Source organism: Tyto alba, unplaced genomic scaffold, assembly GCF_018691265.1.
Source record: "Tyto alba isolate M040663 unplaced genomic scaffold, T.alba_DEE_v4.0 Super-Scaffold_1, whole genome shotgun sequence".
Lineage (NCBI taxonomy): Eukaryota > Metazoa > Chordata > Aves > Strigiformes > Tytonidae > Tyto > Tyto alba.
The window spans coordinates 18,731,733-18,745,746 of record NW_024881261.1 but is presented as its reverse complement, the minus strand read 5'-3'; the positions used below and the strand labels follow the sequence as shown (position 1 = coordinate 18,745,746).

The window sequence follows — 14,014 nt, the reverse complement described above, 5'->3', positions numbered from 1 at the left end:
ATTCGTTATCTTAATGCACTGCTTTGAATTGGTGACAGATTGTGATAATTAAGAATTTACTCATTTTTTAGCAGTTTCAATATCTGACTGAAGGAGCCTTAATTAAAAAAAAAAAAAAGTATTTTAATTTCTTTTCTAATACAATGTCATCTTTTCTCTAGGAAATACTGAAAATTGTTCCTAGTATCATTTTAGAAAGGAGGAAGAGATTTCAGTGACCTTATATATCACTGATTAACTTTATTATATGACTACCAAAGACATAAAAAATATGAATAGTTTTAAAAGAACGATTTTATACATGACAAGTAAACATTTATTCATATATTCTTTATTTATAAATTAACAGGCATTATGTCCATATTTTTAATTTGAGATGGAACCAAATTGGTCATTCACTTGGTAATAATATATGTTTATTATCTTGTATCCTACACGAAGTTAGTTAGTCTGCTCAAACTTGTGTTCAGGCAGTCAGTCATCTAAGCATATAACCAAGTGTCTTTTTTAAATGGGACTGAAAAAAAGAGCAGATACTTTTTGAGGATGTACATTTTCACTAGAAAGTTGATCTCTCTTACTCAGTAGAAAATAAAAAGTAAAAATGGATCAGGTTCTCTGTTGATATAGATTCACTATAACTTCATTAAAGTTCATTAAAATAGTTATGGCAACTAAAAATGTACCCTCATAGGTGTTAATTTGTCTGGTAAATACTTATTTCAACTGTTGTATATTCACCAGGTTCAGTGCCGTATTCCTGTTTATTTCACTGTAAGTGGAGAATTCAATCCATTGGATTAAATTATCCAAATCTGAGGCAAAGCAGTAAAATCAAGAGAATTTTACCTCCAAGAATTAAAAATACAGACTTAGCGCTTTTTTTTTTCTTCTCTGGCATATAATACTATAACATAGTGACCTATTCAACCTGGGACAGTGTAGACATTAAAATCCAAAGTGTGGCACAGCTCAGACTTTAAATAATTATCTCGTAATGCAAGACAAATTTGGTTGTTCCTGGTTACTTCTTCTTACAGTGGTTTCTGTACCAGCCCCATGCCTTACAGGGTTCCCTGTACAGCAGAGAAGAATTTCCTGACATCTACGTCTGAAATGGGCAACATTATACAAAATGGGATTGACAGCAGAGTTGGCAAAAGTGAATAACACTATCCAGAAGAAAACTGATGGCAAAATATTTAAATCTTGTTTGTAGTTCTGGACCAAAATTAAAAGAATGATTATTATAATTGGGCTCCACATGATGAAGAAAGAGATCATCAACACAAAGAGGGCTCGGAATAGTTTGTAGTCTTGCTGGGAAACACGAATCTGATGATTTTCTGAGTAGGCTAAGCCAGCATTTAAACTCCTTCTTGATGCTTTTGTAATCTGCAGTAAAAGAGAATAAAGTAACTTTCACTGAAACCTAGAAGAATTATTAACACATTTTTACAAGCGCAAAAGTAAATATTGGCACATGATGCTTCTGTTTTGAAAAGTGACTGCAAAAAGGCATTGCAGAATTCCATTTTTATTTTTTGTCAATGGTTCCATTTCAAACATTCTGACTTTACTAGCAATTCTTTCTTCCTCTCAGCTGTGAACTCACCTCAATATTAGTCAAGCTGGTTGTTCTCCTCATGGTTGTCACAGAGAGATGGCTCTCTAGCAGCCATAAATACTTCTCAGCATAAAACAGAGCCTTAATTACTCATGAAATCCCATTAACTTCAAATTATTACCTCATTTGTTCTATCTAAATAAACCCATCGATTTTTTTCACAAATGCAAACTGGAGCATAGTTAACAATCCTGTTGATGCACAAGAAGGAACACAATCCAATTCTCTTACATCCATGATGGTATTATAAGGTAGGTATTATAAGTGGCATGATTTTATTACCTCAACTAAATAATATTTTAAATGTGAATGGGATTTTATGTTAAGTTTCATGTAAACTTTTTTTTTTTTTTCAGTCAGTAATCAGAAATTATTTCTATGAACTAACCTGAAACCTTACGGATCCTTTTGTCACTATGAAAATCTGTGTCTTGTGAAAGTACTGTCTGATGTAATAAACCAGACTACGGGTGGTTTGGGAATCTAGTATTCATGGCTGTGAATCATCTGTCATTAGGTAGAATATTGAATACCAATGGCTTGTAGAAAACTCTAAAACTCATGCTCTACAACCCTGTCTTCACTGAAGTTGGCATAGCGCAATTAAGTCTGTTACATTCACATATCTAATGCAAATAATACAAAATTTAAATATTTAGCAAACAAACATTTATGCTAAATAACTGAGATGTCATTTTACCCCATGCATGGGTAAAGAGGGGTATTTTCAAAAGCCTGGATCAATTTGGTGTCTAAGTAGGAAAGTCAAAAGGTGTAAGACTCTTCCTGAGGTTTTACTTTTATGCGTGACATTTCCCTTTAGCATTAGCTAAAGGAAAAATAACGCTAATACTAATAATACTTACTAGCTTCCTGGTTCAGGTAAGGATGAAAATGGATATATAGTTATTGAGTAATTTGCCATTCTTTCTGCAGTTTTCTGAATTTGTCGCAGAGAGATGGCCTAGAATAAATATTCATTAAGATCCTAGACATCTACCAAAGATTTCAACAGAATGTAGGTGTATAAATCAAAACCTGTGATCCAAAAATGGGCTTCTCAGCAGCTGCAGAGCCTGAGAAGGGGACAGTCTCACTAGCTGCTTCCCTGACTTAAAAGGGGCAGAAAATCCTGATGTTTTGAGCATGTAAAAACTATTCCAGCCTGATGATCTTCTGCTGTACCCATGTGGAATCCAGAAACTAAGATAAGTCCTCCAAACAGTCCAATCCAAGAGTTGTTCACAGAGACCACCTAACCTGTCTTAGTAAGAACGAAGATTTCACAAAAGACAAAGAACTAATATCCACTTCTAATATAAAAGTGGGAAAACCAAGTTCTGTAGCCTCCTCAGCCTCTACTGTTCAAAATGGCTACAGAATGTCCTCATCAGACACCTCTGTATCTGCCCCATGTAAGTGCCCTTCATCTTTCCTACTGGAGCTGCACAGCCTAGAACTAAGAATGCAAGAATCACCAGGATTGTGGTAAATAAGATGCAGCTGCAGATGGGCTGGCAATGCTATGTTTTGGATTCCTTTTTGGTCTGCCTAGTATAAGAACTGTAGATAACTATCGTGGGCCACACTCTGAGAAGCAGGAACTTAGAAGTCATGTATATACAAGTACGTAACTTCGTGAACATGAACGTCTTTACTAGTTCTAGCCTCTTATCTAAGACTTGCCTGAGACGGTGAACAGTGCAGAAACAAATAACTTAATTACAAATCATGGCTTTTTATCTGTCATTTTTGCCAGGGTTCTGGGAAGTATTATGCAAAAACAATACTCAGATTCAGATTACATTGCAAAGTATACATTTGTAGAGTATATTTGTTAACAAATTTGAGGTCTTATATCTGTAGTGAATCATCATCATCATAGATGCTCTGTTATTTGAAGACTAATGCTTTGAACTGCTTCCAGCAACACCGAGCATTGTACTCTGTGTGCACTGGCATCATGGAGCATTCACACAAAGTGAGAGTGAATCTGCTCTTGTGAATGACTCGGGGATAAAGACATTCTCCAGCTGAGTTCTGGTTGCTTCCTGGAGAGCTGTGTGAGAGAGAAGATTCAATTATAACAGACGGGATCCTGCTACAGGCCTTATTCCTTTTTCAGTTCAGGAGAAATGGTAACACATCTTATCATCTATGTTACCGAGCTGGAAAAGAAACGTGAGCATGGCAGCATGGGGCTGTCTTGTAATCCAGTATTCCAAACACTTTTTTTAGGCTTCTAGCTCCCTATGTGCCATTTTGTTTTCTATATCTAGTTGTTGTAATCTGGAGTCTGCAGGGGCAAGAGGATCACCATTCCTGTCCTGGTCTCTGGCCATGGACTATTGCATTCCTTGGCCTGCAGTTTTCTGCAGTTCTTTTAAAGAGCTCAGACTCCTCACTGAGTTACTTACTGTACGCTCTTTGCCTACAGCAAACATGAGGTTGCAAAAGGCAAAGTGCTTTACTTCACTAGAAGTTTACCTAATGCATTTACCTCAAGGTTATAATGAGCTCATAGAGTGTACAAAAACTGAGAGCTGATGACTTTGACAAGTTTAAACCTGATCAAGAGGTAAGTACAAGTAGAGCCCAGATTCTAGGTCCCAGGTTCATCAAAACATGTATGTGCAGCTCTGGTGCACGTACCCACAGGTGCTCAGCATTTCATCAGTTAATTCCCTGCTCAATAATCTGTGTATTTTGAGGTTCCATTCCAAAACCTGTAATTTTCCTTATATACACCATGAGAAGTTTAATTACCTAATACAGGAATCAAGAATCTTTTGGGGGTAGTTGCTAAAAACTAGGCATTGCAGTGCCTACTTTAAAGATTTCTAGTTCATCCTGTTTTTGGAAGAGGAAGGGGTATGAGATCAGATGTTTTAAAAGGAATTTAGGTAACTAATATCATGCTTGCTAAAATATAGATGAAAACTCTGTGGTGCTTGGTGTCTTGGCCTAGATTTCAACAGTTGAACAACATCCACTCGGAAAGAAAGTGGAAGCAGAGTGTTTAATTTACAGTTTTTGTTTGCAAAGCTTGAAATTGTGAAGGAGTAAATTTAATCTAATGAGATCTGTGTACTAAAAGTACACGCAGAAAATCAGTAGATCTAAAAGGGGATGGATTTTTTCTAGTCCTGCCTCTCTTTACTTTCTTACAAATCCCTTGTGACTCTGGAGTTCAGGCTCAAGTAAAGAAAATCTAGTTTTTAGTGATATTAAATGCTTGACTCTTTTAGCATTTAGCAGATTAACAGCCTTTAAATATGAACAGCGCATAAATGGAGAAGTGTGTTAAATACTGTATATAAATGAAGACAAACTTTGTGTTGGGCTTCTAGTAATGTGCTGTTCAAATATGTTCTTAGTTGAAACTCATAGGCTGTTATGTACAGGTTGAAGTGCTTCATTTTATATTACGTACTTACCATTTACTGAGAAAATTATGTCTATTCCCTTTAGGTATATTTGTATTCAGTGACAATTTGTTGATGCCCAGTTACTGTTTACTTCCTTTTTTTCTACAACTAAATTTAAAGGAAAAACATACCTGTAAGATTTTGGAATAACTGATGACAATGACTAATCCTGGTATTAGAAAGAAAACAATGGCAAAGGTCACATCCCAAACGATTTCTCCTGCAGTGCTGGGCCAAACCAAGGTGCAAATATGAATCTCCTGTTTAAAAAGAAGAAAGAAGAAAATTAACATTGTACAGTTATTTTTACAACAAAGTTGTCATATCTCACTCTATGCCTATGGAGAAAACGGCTGCAGACTAAACCAAGTCGGTGAAAACCTTCTACTGAAACAGAGAAGTCAATTAATGTATTACTTCATGGTTTTAAAAGCCTATACAATTAGAAATAGATGTGTTATCCACAATCTAAATATTGCCATAAATTTCATATCAAATGCTAACGGTAACTTTAAAAATTAAACTTACCGACCTTAAATTTAAGGTCCTTACCGACCTTAATCACGCCTTTGAGTGTCATTTTGGGTGTACTTTTGTACGCATGTCAAAACACTAGGCAGACAAAATCCGTGCATGGCCATTTCGCACCGAGGCTGCCGCAGACGCTGGGCAGCTCCCCCAGGACGCTGATCCCTCGGTAAGGGGGAAGCGCGCTGAAAAAGGGGCTTTCCGAGCCGCCCTGGGGACCGGAGGCAAATCCCAGCCGAATCGCTTTTCGTATGTAACGGGAGGGCCGGCCGGGAGAGCGGGACGCGGGGGGACGGCGGAGCTGCCGACGGGGGCAGCGGGCGCGGGTCTCCCGGGCGGCCCTGCCGGGGGTCGCTCCGGCCGCTCCTCCGGGCGCCACCGCGGCACCGGCCCGAGCGCTGCCCGCTCCCCGCGGCCGCTCTCCCCTCGGTGACAGTGGCGGACGAGCCGCCCGGGCCGGCGCCCGCCTCCCCTCAGGACTCCTGCCGCTTCCCGGCGCCCGCTCTCCCCCGGCTCCCGCCGCCGCGGCCGGGCCGCCCCGCTCCCCGCTCCTGCGGGCGCGGCCGCGCTGCCGGCCCTCCCCGGCGCTCGCCCTCACCTCGCCGGCGTCGGCGGGCAGCCGCACCACGGTGAAGAAACAGCAGAGCGGGAGGGTGGCGAGGGCGGCGAAGCCCCAGATGAGGAGGAGGGCGGCAGCCAGCGCCTTGCGGCGGCGCAGGGCGGCGCGGCGCAGCCGGGCGATGCTGACGACGCGCTCCAGGCTGACGGCCGAGAGGGAGAGGATGATGACGGTGCCGCTGAGGCTCACCACGTAGAAGAGCATGTGGCAGACGACGTCGCCCAGCACCCAGGACTCGGTCCAGCGCACGACGGCGATGAAGGGGATGGCGGTAATGAAGAGCAGGTCGGCACAGAAGAGGTTGAGGACGAGGCAGTTGGCGGCACACAGGCGGTGCCGCCGCTGCACCAGCAGGCAGATGCCCCAGATGTTTCCCACCAAGGCCAGCAGAAAGATGGAGGCCAGGGCGGATGACTCAACGACGCGCAGGGCTGTCACGTTGTGGCCCCTGAAGTCCGAGAAGAAGGGGAAGTAGGTCCTGTTCTCCCCTGGTGCACCCACGGACCCCGGCATGAGGTTGGCCAGCGGGCATGAGAGATCCGCCACGGGCGGCAGCACCAGCCCTAGGGGAAGGGCTGCGCTCCCAACCACCACGGTGGCACCTGGGGTGCCCTCCCGGCGTGGAGCAGGGGGCAGGCCGCCATCCCCCTCCCTCCTCTTCCTCCTGCCCGAGCCACCGAGGGCTCGGCTGTGCCAGCCGGGCAGTTTATGGCCCTCGCGCTGGAGTGGAACAAGGAAGTGGGAGGGTAAACACGGTGCAGCTCACACAAAGGCGAGGCTGCTGTGTGTGGGGAGGCATTGAGGGGCTGGGGGCAAGTGGGGCTGCCTGAGGTTGTCCTGGGAAGGGCATGGGTCCGCCTCCCACGCCGAGGGGCCCAGGCCTGGCCGCTGCCTCCAGGGCCGGCCCTGCTCTGTTCTGCTCTGCTCTGCAGGCAGGCCCCCAGGGCATCGGTGACCTGGGCTGCTCCCCTCCACTCAGGGTGTGTGCATGGCTTTAAACAGAGGGATGGCTGTCAGACCGCTCCGAGAGCTCTTCTCGGGAGCCCAGGATAACCAGCACTGCTCTAAGGTTAGAAAAAAAAAAAAAGAGGAATTTACCCATCAACTCATGTCTTGACAGTGGTGTTTGGAAACAGCAGTCCTGTGCATTACTCGTGCTAACCATGGCCTGGTGTGGAGGGGAAGTGTCACTGTCTTGATTTTTGGGATCCATTTACTAAATTAATCCAGAGTCTTACCTGCCTATGGTAAAAGTTCTTGCTTGAAGAAGCCTGGTCAGTTAAGACATAGCTAGAAAATACCAACTTTTCTCTGGACTTCCATTTCCTGAGAGCAGTTGCTCAAATTGTAAATGAAAGTAGGCTTTTCCACTTAAACTGTTAATTCCAGATGATTTAGAAATGGTCTGGGAGTGAAGCACATAAATCATAACAGACAAGCAGATAATGTCTCAGAAGATAAAGTATTTTCATGAAGTATGTAAATAGTTGTATGACTGTAGATAGCTCTGGATGAAATTGATTCAGTGCATAAGGGTGTAGGTGCTTAAGGGTCCAGTTACAGGTTTGGCCATATGGAGCTACGCCTTTTGATTAGGTGAGACTTATTCCAAACTGGTGTGCTAATGGGACCAGGTGACCGGGCAGTGCTTCCGCCGTGCCCTGGGTGTGACCCTGCCATCAACCACTTATGCAATGGCTTTAGTGGGGATTCCAGATACTCTGTCCTTCCAAGGGACAGCCTCCTAATGAGGAATGACAAGAGTGAGATCTTTCCTGGACTGCTTCCCATGTCTTTGCCAATGCAGAATTTACATTGTTTTTAATTAGCATGTTTTCTCTTGAGCTATAAGTGGTTCTAACTATCTGTGCTGTCTCATCAAACAGGGAGTTTGCAGGGCAGTTTAAACAGGTGGATGAAATGCTTCTACTAATTCCTGCTGGTTTCTTTGATGATTGTTCATATTTATGATCAAAGCTTGATATATCTAGCCACAAGTCTGCTGTGATTCTGTAAAATGATTAGCAAGTCTTGAAACTAGCCCTGATATTCTGGGCAGCTGGAAGTAGTGGTGATGTGGTCAGCTCTGAATAGAGGCTGTGGTTTGGGAAAGCGACATCGTTAGAAGTCTGGTTGTACCTGTGTGAAAATTTGGAAGTCATTAACAGGACGGATGGAGGGCAGCTGGAAATTGTAGCACAGATAAATGCAAATTGTGTTATAAATGAAATCTTTAGCCCCTTTGGCATTAGTGGAAACTGAAATTAGAAACTGGTCCTACCTAACAATTCAGGGAAGAGCAAACACATTTGAAACACCATGGGGGAGGGAAAATAGGGAGAGAAACATCCAAAGCAGTGTTACTGAAGTAATGAAGATATTTTCAGTCAGCAAGGAAAGGAATACCATAGAGGAGCAGGTTTGAAAATGAGATGATGTGTGGAAGTATCTGGATAGGCCATTGATCTTCTTTAGAAAGGATTGCCTTTAGCTTTGGTCCTTAGTTGTGAATGAGAACCTTACTTGGCATAAGCCTGTTGTTTGCTGAGGAGAACCAAAGCAAAGTGCTGCTTTTAGTATTACTGAGCTTCACACCAACCTGTGTACAACATCCTGTGCCTGAGGACAGCAAAGGTGTGAAGAAACATGCATGTTTCCATGGGGTTGCAGGAACAAAACCAGTCTGATTACTCATGAGTCTAATGGATCCATTATCTAAAAAAATAGTTCTCTTTTCCCTCCCACAAAGTACAAAAGCTGTATTTGCTGTTGGGTGGCTGCAATCATAGCAACCATCGCAACGTGAAATCTGAGGAAGGCAGGAATCATAACCTCAATAGAGCTACTTTGGCATTGCTGTAATAGGTGGATGCTGTGTGCGGTATATGCTCCACATGTGCTTATGACAAGGAAGTGATTAACAGAATGCTTGGAAACCTGTTACGACTGCTCATTGTATGATTTTTTCAACCTGTGTGCTCTATTATGCTCAGAAGTGGTGAAACATGGAGTCAACTAAGATTTCACTGTTCTATGTTAAAGGAAAATTGTGGGGACCTCTGTGCAGCTGCTTAGCTAGCCTTGCAGCAAAAAATCTTTTTTCCTTTTTTTTGTTGTTTTTTTTTTTTCTCTTTTGTCCTGAGTCTTCACCTTTTCTGTGACAGACAAGGGCTGTGTTACCTGATACTGTAAGTCAAGCTCTGTTTTTGATATTGTTCCCCTGACAGCCATGAACTGTCTTGACAGATGGGGATAATTCAGCTTGTTTATTTATTGAGCATAAGAAATATTCCCAGAGAGAAGGACCTTTTGGGCTAGGTGATTCTGGGGGATGGGGATTCTTGTTCCATTTGGACATGACCTAGTAAAGGTTTTTGCCTTATTTATGCATCCTCTTGCATGTAGATTAGTGTTTAAGTCTTTGGGTCTATTTTGACGCACCTGTACAACAATGAGTATATAATACTGACTTCTGTAACAGATGTATTGTATTGTAATGTTTGCTAAGTGATTTAAATTCATTGCATTAGAAATGTTGACTTTGTCTTCACAAAAGAGGTTCCAAGCATGTAGGTGACTCAAACTGTGTCTATATAATAAAGGGTTTAGCCTAAGTTGCAAGCAAGGTTAGCTTTCTATTTTCATTATGCTTTTACGTACCATACTGCAGCTGTTCTGCTTCTAGACACTGTTAATTCTGTGCTTAGAAATTATGCCATTTTAAGGTTTGTTTCAAATACAAATCTGTTTTGATTTATTTTCCTTTTTGGGAAGTTTTCTAACTGCTCACCCACTGTTTTCTTTCATATCAGCAAGCTGAAGCATTTACAACAATGTCCAAGGGACAATTTTAAACTTGTAGTGCAAATATAAATGCATCTGTTCGTCTTCATATAGCAAACTCACCCACTCCAGTGTCCACTGAAAATACCAGATGCTTCTATGGATCTGTGTAATCATGTCAAGAACTAATCCCTGTTTCTCCTGGGGAGTGAGCAAGTCACTGTTTCTTCTGGGGAGTCTTTTTCCTGTGGTCAGTATCCATCAGAAGCTGGCATGCCTGCTTCCTGGGATATGTGTCAGTGTAGTTTCAAGGTGTAGCAGCAGCATTAGACCAATGCCTCAGTCAAAAGCGGAGCTGCTGATAATACTCTCAGTAGATGTATTTTTTACTAAGAGCTGGATTAGTTTTTTTGTCCACAAAACCACGAGAAGTTTTACCGACAGCAACACTGAACAATTTCCTCATGACTTGCAGTAAGGGAGGGATTTATCTGTGAACCAAAGGCAAATGTAAGTATATAATCCATGTCACAGAGAATTCCTTGAAAGGTCATGATCTCTGTTACGCTGCACGCTAACCAGGCTTCACTAGGGTGGCTCAGCTCCAGCTAGACTGTTCTAACTACATGAGGTTGTGTATTAACAGTTTTAGGTACTGTATTACACTTATACATCTAGCTCATGGATTTAGGGAGTTCATCAGTGAAGATAGGGTATCAGAATGGTGCATTTGGACATTGCAGGATCTGGTAGAACACTCTCACCAAGGAACTGAGACCCTGAGTGAGATTTACGTGGAGAATTACAGTCTGGTATTTAAGTGCCACTGGACCTTTGCTAACTTTCAGTTGTGCATAGAGTTACTTACATTCCTGCTTATGAGCTTTGATGCAGAACCATCAAAGCAAATACTGTGGTGTGCCTCTGAAGGATTTGCAAACAAAACTTGCCACCAGCCTCTCTTACTCACGAGACATAAGACATACTCAGACATTCCCTGAACACATTGGTCCTCTGGGTTGCATGCAGGGCAGAGATCACAAATGTCATTATTTTCCCTCATATCCAAGAACCCAGTGATTAGAGAATGCTTTTATGAGGCTTAAGAAGAATCGGCATGCTTTCTTTCCTTTATGTCTCATCTTAGAAGAGTAACTTGTTCGGAGCAACAGGGGTTCTTCAAGTCAGAACTGGTATAAAAGCTTTACTTTTAAATGTCAGGCATTTCTGAAATAAGGTCTGCAGAGGCCCTGTCTGCTGCAAAGAAAATCTGTCTGTGTTGGAAGGCAAGGCCTATTCATAGATAGCATTAATCCCAGGCTGCAGAAATAGAAAAATCATTCTTGTAACACCAATGAGCAAAAGTACAGATAACACTTTAAATTCTGCTGTAAACCCTTCTGACTTGCCAAGTATAAAGCTAAATCATGTTATTTCCCACACTGTTCATGTTTTTCATTATCGGTGGCTGTTTGGGGTCTGGTTGTATTATAATTTAATATGAGATGATTAAAGAGATGTGACTTAGAGCTTTTCATAAACTGTGTCCAGAATTCTTTATTTTCTGGATGCCTAAATTAGGCTGTGTAGTTTTCTGTCTAGTTGAATGAGCTAATACTGACCAGATCACACTTGTTACATTGATAAAACTTGCACTTTTGCTGACCCAGTGCTCATTCACTAGTTTTGAGTTGATCAGGGATATTAAATCTGGTTGCATTTCTGTCAAGAAGCCAGCTGGATATCACTGTGATAAGGTCCCAGGCTTGTTTCTTACAGGATATTCTGAGGCACCTTATCATGCTCTCTCTTTTTGAAACTATTATTTCAATATGAAATACTTAAACTTTTGGTTGGTCTGAGAGAGAACAAAATGAGCATACGTCCCTGACTACTGGTGGGGAGATCTGTTCCAGGTCTGAAGGGGGACTGGATGTAAGGGAAGGTCTCACTTCATGGATATGTGTCCTGTTTGAAGTCTGCTTTTTTCCCCAAGAAGAGACTCATTTGTCATAGGCAGCCAATGCTAGAAGAGAATTTACATCTGTGAATCCTCAACAGCACCTCCTTTCTGTGTACCTAGCCTTTCTTGAGGAGTCACATTCCTCACTGGCCGGTGTGGGTAGCTCCCACTCAATACGTTGGTTTCCTGAATCCTGTTCCTGGGCACCCTTTGGCGAGAAGCCCGAACTCCCCAAATGCCAAAATGCTGTTTTTTAAAACCATGTAGGAATGAGGCACTGCTCAACACTAGGGAATTAAGTGACATCAAGTGGCACTTGTGTTGTTTTTCTTGTTTTCCAGTGGGGTTGCAATGCATGAGTGCAAATATTGATTTAAAATGGCTTTGGCTGCTTGGATTAGAAGTTTATACAGACATAGGAATGCCAATGTTGAGAAACAAGGTGAAGTTAAACTGCCATATTGACTTCTGGTGCTGTAGCTACTAATTTTGCATGGAGTGAAATAATACGAAGAGTCAGTGCAGAACAACTATTCTGTTACCCGCTTTTATTTAAATGTAAATCTTATGATGTGGTTTTTGCAGGTCTATCTGTGTCATTAAAAATAGGGCTTCGGGGCACTGTGATAAATCCTCTGGCTGATGTCCCTGACAGAAGGCAGACTCACTGGTCAGGAATGGTTTAGATAGTTACATAAGCATCCCTGTAAATTTCCAGTGGTGGAGCTTTTGCAGCCTCCATAAGCTATGTGTTTCCAGGCTCATCTATTCCAACCACCAGAAAGATTTTCCTTATGTCAAAATTTCTCCTGTTGTGATTTTCAGCTTGCTACTCTTCTCACTGAGCATAGGAAGACTTTCTTTCTTTCCTCTATATGAAATTTTGTCATTTTTCTTCATGGTCTTTTCTAGACTGCATAACCCTGATTCTTTAATGAATTTCATCAGAAATCTGAAAGACTTCTACTACATTCACATTAGTCTAAATTGTTCTTGAAGTACAATACTCAAAATTGGATGCAGTATTCCAGCTAAAAGTCTCATCTGTATTGACTACAAATGAAAGCTTACATGTAAAATATGTAAGAGTCTATTTATTCATCATGTTGTAAAACTGTTGCAAAATCATGCAAGTGGGATATTGAGTCAAGTTCAAATTTCTCTACTGTAATCCCAAGAAACTTTTTGGAGGAGCTGATACACTGTCATACTATTTATTCGGGGGGGTTGGTAGTTGATCATTCCTACATGTAATACTTCATCCTATTTATTTCAGGTAACTGGTGTTGATAAATTGAAAATTCCTCCTGTCCTCTAAAAAGCATTCAGTTTGTACCTTGGAGTGTCTCAGATTTTATGTGCACTCTAGTAGCATCTGCATCACCTATGAAAATATAAATAGTTTTATAATCAGGTAGACTACCATGAAATTATCTAATACATTATTCTTAGTCAATCATTTCATGTTTTAAAATGGGTTTAAGGGGAGACTAGAAGAGAAATCCATTGTGAAGTACTAACACATGGGAACCACATCTGGCTCTTAAAAGTTAAGATTATTAGAAGGTCCCACACACGCATCCCCTATCCTTAGGCTGTACCCTAGGCATCCACTTTAAACTGCCTGTGAGAGACACTATATGGCTATGCGGGTGAGAACAGATCTATTTTTTGCTGCACTTCTGTTCTTATGGCTATAAATCATTGATACTTAATTATGTAATCCAGCTTTTCAGTCAGTTGTGCCACCCTTTGTATAGACTAGAGGAAATAATTGTATTTCCCTGCATTGTTACAAAACTGGCATTTGAAACAAAAGGTCCAAATTAATACATTTTTTTTGCTTTTTCCCTATCCATAGCACTTGCTCAGTTCAGAAAACTGGGGACATGTGACATGATGCCCACTGCTGGTTCTATGCCAGGGTTTTTTTCCCAGCAATTGAAGTTAGATTGATTTGGTCTAAAACTCTTTGGCTTCTCCCTTGTTAGGCACCACACTTTTCATTTCCTTCCCCACCTCTTAAAATCCCACCTACTCTGCAAAATTCTCCAACACAATCGCTC

General features: G+C 41.7%; 1 protein-coding gene across 1 annotated transcript; it reads right to left on the bottom strand.

Annotated features, from left to right (window-relative positions):
• Window positions 1–273: 273 nt before the first annotated feature.
• On the bottom strand, window positions 274–7,057 carry FFAR4 (free fatty acid receptor 4). Its single transcript, XM_042790329.1, has 3 exons — window positions 6,182–7,057; window positions 5,187–5,315; window positions 274–1,395 (listed from the first exon to the last, which is right to left on the bottom strand). The coding sequence occupies exons 1-3, from the start codon at window positions 6,713–6,715 to the stop codon at window positions 988–990; spliced, it is 1,071 nt and encodes a 356-aa protein (XP_042646263.1). The 5' UTR covers window positions 6,716–7,057; the 3' UTR covers window positions 274–987.
• Window positions 7,058–14,014: the final 6,957 nt, after the last annotated feature.

Excerpts from the sequence above, each read along its gene's own strand:
- FFAR4 (XM_042790329.1), bottom strand. The coding sequence starts at position 6,715 with ATGCCGGGGTCCGTGGGTGCACCAGGGGAGAACAGGACCTACTTCCCC. Across the intron at positions 5,316-6,181 it reads TGCCCGCCGACGCCGGCGAG|GAGATTCATATTTGCACCTT; the intron begins GTGAGGGCGAGC and ends CTTTTTAAACAG. Across the intron at positions 1,396-5,186 it reads GTTATTCCAAAATCTTACAG|ATTACAAAAGCATCAAGAAG; the intron begins GTATGTTTTTCC and ends CTTTTACTGCAG.